This window comes from Fukomys damarensis, unplaced genomic scaffold (genome assembly GCF_012274545.1).
Source record: "Fukomys damarensis isolate Sample0158 unplaced genomic scaffold, DMR_v1.0_HiC HiC_scaffold_8, whole genome shotgun sequence".
Lineage (NCBI taxonomy): Eukaryota > Metazoa > Chordata > Mammalia > Rodentia > Bathyergidae > Fukomys > Fukomys damarensis.
In genome coordinates this window covers 22036049-22042994 of record NW_022900920.1, presented here as the reverse complement: position 1 = coordinate 22042994, position 6946 = coordinate 22036049, and the positions used below count along the sequence as shown (strand labels likewise).

Here is a 6946-nt window from a genome sequence, read left to right as displayed (position 1 = left end):
TTTTTTTTTTTTTTTTTTTTTTTTTTTTCAGCTTTTCTGATTCTGCCTACATACATTGAGGCTGTCTGGTAGTTCAGAGATGGCACTTTTCCCAAAATTGCTATGCTGGGGCTGTCAGGTATCAAGCATATTCCCTCAGGACCCAGAATCTTTCTGTATAATGAATGAAACAGCTGAGAGTAACAACTTATTAAAACTATAAGCATATCGATTTTCCACTCCCATGAGTTCATTTGGACTATACTAAGAAAATACAGTAAACTGGGTAGTTTATAAACAGCAGAACTTTAATTCTCAGTTTGGGGAGCTGAGAAGTCCAAGATAAAACACTGGCAGATTCAGTTTCTGGTCAGGCACTCATAGATGGTCCCTTCTCACTGTGTCTCAGCGTGTCTTGGAAGAGGCAAGGGAACAAACATGTGACCTAAGCACCTTCCAAAAAGCCCTACCTTCTGAGACCATCATCTTGGTACTTAGAAGTGCAGCGTGTGACTTTAGAAGGTGACAAACAGCATGTATATTTCCACTATCGGCAAATTACTTTCTTAAAAATAACGGAGCGGCTATGGGTTGTGTCAGGATAAGCTTAGAATTTAGTATTTATTTTGTGTTTTAAAATCGCGGTATGCCAGGCATTTAGCATAGTGGTGCTGCTGCCTGCCTTGCAAGTACAGTTTCCCGAGTTTGATCCCTGTTACCAAAAATCAAGCAATCAATCTTGGTGTGTGTGTGTGTGTGTGTGTGTGTGTGTGTGTGTGTTTCCAAGAACATTGAACTACTGTGAAGAAGTGTTTCTTCATGATTTTTCTCAAAAGCAAAGCTTTAAAAATTTTAGCAACACTAAACACTATTTTGGTTCACAGTTAATCTAAGTTAAATTTATTTACATTTATTTATGAGGACCATTTATAGATTTTCTTTTTTGTGACTATGCAAGCATGTTGTGGTCTAATAAAATTTTAGCACACAGCTAAGATCTATTAAGAATATTATTTGCGGAGCCGGGCGTGGTGGCGCACGCCTGTAAATCCCAGTGTTCGGGAGGCTGAGGCAGGAGGATCACTGTGAGTTCGAGACCAGCCTGGGCTACATAGTGAATTCCAGGTCAGTCTCAACTACATGGTGAGACTCTGTCTCAAAAACCAAAACCAAAACCAAAACAAACAAATGAGCAAAACCAGCATCATACTGTCACAAAAACAGACATGAAGACAAATGGAACAAACTTGAGAATCCAGAAAAAACTGAGTACACACAACTATTTGATCTCTGACAAAAACATACTAAAGGAAAGACAGCCTTCTTAATAAGACCCTGTCTCAAAAAACCAAAAAAAAAAAAAAAAAAAAAGAATATTATTTGCTCATTAGTGTTTTAGAAACACTTTGATAACTTTTATATGAAAATAAAGTCATTATAATAGAAGTGATTTCAAGGAAATTTGGCTGAGATTATGATGACCAGAGATTACTACTAACTTCCTAGTGTCTCAATATGGTATGAGGACTAGTGAAGAGAAAATATGAACAGCTACCTCTTGGAAGATGGTTAAAGTTGACATCACTTATGGAGTGTGGAGTGTGGAGTGCCAGAATGGGCTTACATTACCCTCGAAGATATTTAGGAACTGTGTTACCAACAACACTGTGTGGTAGATTAGGAGTAGGGGGAAGTGAGTTTTTTTTTTTTTTTTTTTTTTTTTTAATAAAGGCTTTTAATTTAAAGGACTGCTTGTTACCCTTTCTTTTTATGCTGTCATCTGGAATTATTTCTAATTCTCTCTCTCTATCCTTACTTTCTTTTGCAAGCTATTCTGCCTTAAAGAAAGATGGGCAGAGACTTTCAACTTTAATGAAGAGAGGTGAAGTAGTAGAAGCAAAACCTGCCAGGCCAGTTACTGTATACAGTATCTCCCTTCAAAAATTCCAGCCGCCATTTTTCACATTAGGTAAGATGGGGAAATTTGAAATCATCTATATTTATGTGTACTTTATTTTGTATTTGGCCAATGTTATGTAATTTTAATGGGTCACTACCATATTGGAAATTTTTTCAAAAGGAAAAGGTATGATTTGATAACATTTACTAAGATACTGAGAGCCACATGGAGGTTTAGAAATACCTTCCTAACTAACCTGAGTTTTTCATATGTTGTATACCACCTTACTATAAAGCTGGAAGTAATAATCTTAGTTCTCTATGAAGAAGAATAGGTAAATGGTATTTTTAAGAAGCATTTTTAGTTTTTGATAAAAATGTCTGAGGATGGACTGATTTTTTTTTCTTCCTCTTCTTTGTTCAGTTAGGGTTAAAAATCCTGAAAATGAGTAAGGCAGAAATCATTGCACAAACTATCACATTTCAGTTTAGGTTACCTATTTGACTATGTCATCCAAATTTGAAATAAATTGAAACTTTTTCTCTTCCTCCTGGCTGTAGAAAGTTGAAGATGAATGCTTGAACGTTAGAACTGTGAAAGAATCAAAAGCTATTGTTCTTAATTTACAGGCTCCTTAAAATTGACCCTACCCTTAATTTTACAATGCATAGCGAATAGAATTTCTTTTAGAAATACTTTCCCAGTACCTTTATTCCTAAATGTCATTGTTATTTTCCTCCATTGGTATTATATTGTTTAATATGAATTAAATTTCTTTCAAATGTGGTTTTATATAATTAGAAAAATAAGTCATGGCTTTTCTTAAGTTTGCTGATTCTGAACTATAGGACAGATAATGAAAAAACACATTGAAAAATGTTTTGCTCCATGAAAGTGTAACAGCTGGTTTGGGAGAGTAGATTTTATCTACAAAAGAAAGAAAAACTCTTAAATCCTCTGACTGCATTTAAGTCATAAATATTTTGTTGACTTGAGAGTACAGTAGGCCAAAAGAGCTGTCTAGCAAAGACAAATATAATGTAAAAATGTTAGCATACCTATTTTTGATCGTAGTGCTCCTCTTTTATCTCAGCAGTGGCCCCCAACTGTGAGCTGATGAAAAAAAATTAAAATCCCCAGGTGGCGAGTTTTGATTAATTTACCCAAATGACTTCACAGGATTTCATCAGACTAGAAGCAGCTAGAATGAGGCCCTTCTGTGTGGAAATGGAGCTGGCTCTTTTCAGAATGTCTGGTTGATGAAAAAATAAAGCAGGGCTGTGTTTTCAACCAGTAAACTTATGTAATGCTGTGTTAAGATGTTTTGATGTTTAGTCAGTTCTAGGATATTGTGTAGCTATTGTGTAATTTTATTTCATGATTTTTTTCCAGGAATATTTCTAAGAACATTGCAATATGCTGGGTACTGTCTGTCTCTAGTATAGTACCTCAGATGTAATTCTGGTTACTGGAAAAGGGTTTTTTTTTTGACCGTACAAATCTGAAAATATTTAAAAAACCTACAGCTCATAGTAGCGAGGCTCAGATTTTTAAGCATTTAAACCCCAATAAGTGAACAAGGTGTACCTATCTGAAAATAGTTTTTAATATCTGTAACAAAAGATTTCTAACTACTTAAAATCTATTAAATGAACAAGGCTGAGGTATGAAGTGGTGTGACTTGTCAGTTAATTTAAAATGTGTTCATGAATTTCTGCTGTTTGCTTTTTCCACACTGACTTTTCAATCTCACAAACACATATGCTACTGGATGAATAATTTATGTTTTAGCACATAAATATTTTATCACTCAATTGTTTGCATAGTGCATTTTTACATTTGTTTAGGGGCATCATTTCTATGTAAAGTAGATTTCATAGGAGGTTAGCAATTTACCATGTCACTGTTAACATTCCAGATGTTGAATGTGGAGGAGGTTTTTATATCAGAAGCTTGGTCAGTGACATTGGCAAAGGTAAGCAGAAAAATGAGTTATGAATTATCATTTATAGAGAGTGACATTCCTTTTTGATGGGAAGAGGGAGTTTTCTGTTTTTAATATTTCTGAGTACTGGCCCGAGGAACCAAACTCTTACTGTCTTCAGCTTTGGAAGCATTGTTGGTTTACAGCGCCCAGTTATCAGCGTCAGCGGCTGTAGTGAGACTTGTAGTGGGAAAGAAGAGAAGGAGGAGCAGAAAATGGAGACGAGAACAATGGATGGAAGGGACAGCTCTTTCAAGTACAAAACATCTTAACTTAGAGTAGTGTCAGAAAAAAACTACCCTTCTAAAAGTTATTTTTGTTGATATAAATAAAACATTTTAAAAACTGGTATTGCAAATAGCCAGAAAGTTGTGGTTCTGGTCAGCTATTTCCTGCAACTGGGACACGGGAAAGCACACATTAACTCATCTGCAAAGTAAGGGGTTTGCCTCATGGGATTGCTTTGTGAGTTAAATAAGAAAAACGTATGCAAGTTACTTGTAAACCTTAAAGCAGTTTATAAGTTATTAAATATTTTGCTACATTTAATCTCAAGGCTCTTGATGTTTTCATTTTTTGCAATTACTACAATAATGCAATGTGGTGTGGTTTTGAGAGGATCGAGTGGAATTGTGTCATTTCTGAAATGATGACTGAAATACTGAATCGTGTATCTTCTGGGATTTTCACCTTTCCTTGCTGTAGAGCTGTCTTCCTGTGCCAGTGTGCTCGCACTTACCCGAACGAAACAGGGGCCATTCACACTGGAGGAACATGCCCTTCCTGAAGACAAGTGGACCATTGATGGCATCGCACAGTCTCTTGAGCACTGCTCATCTCTTTTCCCAGATGAGCTGGCTCTTAAAAAATCAAAACCCGAAGAGTCGAGTGAGCAGAACTTGAGCTGTGAACCTATAACCCTAAATGAGACAAAGGGAGAAAGTGATGTGATTAAGACATTTTGAGATTGGTCTGGAGGATCCTCATTTCCTGGTTGATATTTGAATGAATCCTGTATACAGAGACAGAATGACAAGCTGCGTGCAAGAGACAAATACTTTTTTTTTTTATGAAGCAAACAAAATACCCCTTACAGTTTCAATAGCATACAATTTATTTACTATTCAGCGTGCAAGTGGCCTTACAGTCATTCTGCTTTTTGCTGTGCTATAGATAGTTCTTTTAAGATGCTTTTATGTTGTTAAAATATAAATTTGATTAGATTCAGGAAAATCAACTTTCTGAATTTGATCTTGCTTCAGTCTTTTCCTGTGAAAAGGTTGGACAAGCTTTCTAATGAAAGAAAAATATCAGCTACACGTTCTCTTCAGTTTCACAGAAATAATCATAATTTAGTATTACTTTTATTTAGGCTTCTTAGTAGCTCCATTGTTTTGAAATTCTTTGACTATGAAATAGCCATTAATGAATTCTTTTTTGTGATTTAGAGAATTTATTAATACTAAAACATTTTGTTGATAAGACTGTACTTAAGGCTGCATTTAGATCTTGGAAATAAAGTTTTATAATCAGTATTTTTAAATGAACCAAATTATCCTGTTTCCACTAGTGGGATATAAGTAGAAAGACAAAAAATAATTAATTAATTAATGTCATTTCTACCATGACAACAGAAGACAGCTCCTTAGTGTTACATGTTGGCTGCTACGAGGTATTTTCTTGGTGATAATATTAACAGAGTAAACTACCTTGTACCAAATTACTAAATAGCATGTTTAAATTTTAAACGAAGGAATATATCTTAAATTTTTCTTTTCTTCATTCTTTAGCATTTGTATTTCTTTATAGGGCATTTGCCTGTATGACATTGTTTCTTTGTTGTTTGCTCTCTAGACTTGGAGAAGGCTGACCACATTTCCAGTTAATCTCTTCTGCTCTAACTATTTAAGGACAGTGATACTCAAGTGTTTTCATTCAGATAGCTTCAGAAAGTTCTGTGTCCCTCTTTACCATAATTTTGAAAATGTAGTCACATTACAAAATAGCAAATTTCATGTAACGAGTGTTCCATATTTTAGTTAGGAAATGTAATATATTAAGCAGCTAGCCTATAGAAACACTCAAGTCCCTCTTCTTTTACTCGAGTGTAATTTCAGAAGGAAGTCTCATTTCAAATTTCACGAAATAAAAGTTTTTAGATTTCTATGAATTGCCTTTTAAAAATGTGATTGCTTATAATCTATCTCAAAAAGTTTAAAATTTATAAGCCAAAGTGGCTTTATTTATGCATAATTAATATGAATTTAATATAAAAAGTTGGATGTTTTAGTAGAGCATTTTCAGCATAGTGACAGCATATTATAAATGAAAGTATTAAAACTAATTCTCAGTATGAAATGCACAATGAGAAGAGTTGATATCGTGATATGTTAACATAACATACCAAACACATAAATTTGTAAGTTGAAAGTTTATACTGTTATATATTTAGTGCCTGCATTTTATGCCAGCCAATGTAACAGCGACTATTTCTGCCTATTGGAATGGTGCAGATTGAGGTATATCTTCTTTTATTACCAATTAAAGTCCAAATAGAGAAGTACTTAGGTTTTCAATCACAACTGAGGAACTTCTGCCCTTTTGTCAACTTGATATGTCTAATTTGTAATTGGGAAGAGTAGAGATTACTTGAAAAGGCAAGTAACTAAAAATTTACCATGTTAATGCACTAACTGTAGAATTTTAATTTGATATTACTAGTTTTTCCTTTTTGTTCAAAGAATTACAGTCTTAAGGCATCTACTTTTTTATATTTGATATTATCTTGATTATATTTAGTTTTGGTAATGATTGTTTGCATACTGCTTCATATTCATTTAAGCCATTATTCTACTACTGAATACTTAAATGGCTTTCCGTTTGATTGGATAAATTCTTGAAGGGGATAAAGTGAAATTATATGAACAATTTTATGGTTTATATTTGCATTATTGCTTTCCCAAAGAGTTGTAACATTTTACAGTGGTGCCATTGTGTAGGGATTTTATATGCTATTGCTAATTAAGTATAAGGCCAAAATCAAAGTTTAAATTCATTTTTGTGTGATTTGTCTATATACTTAT

At 33.9% G+C, this 6946-nt stretch overlaps 1 protein-coding gene across 2 annotated transcripts in view; it reads left to right on the top strand.

The window, feature by feature from the left end:
• Trub1 (TruB pseudouridine synthase family member 1) overlaps positions 1–6946 on the top strand; it is a 40019-nt gene extending 33073 nt beyond the window's left edge. The window contains exons 6-8 of one of the 2 annotated variants that reach the window (XM_010634574.3): positions 1809–1948; positions 3798–3854; positions 4569–6946. In XM_010634574.3, coding sequence (XP_010632876.1) covers positions 1809–1948; positions 3798–3854; positions 4569–4828 — 457 coding nt within the window. In that variant the 3' untranslated portion in view covers positions 4829–6946. Of the gene's footprint in view, positions 1–1808; positions 1949–3797; positions 3855–3984; positions 4318–4568 lie in introns of those variants that run through there. The other variant, XM_010634575.2, reaches the window with a different exon arrangement.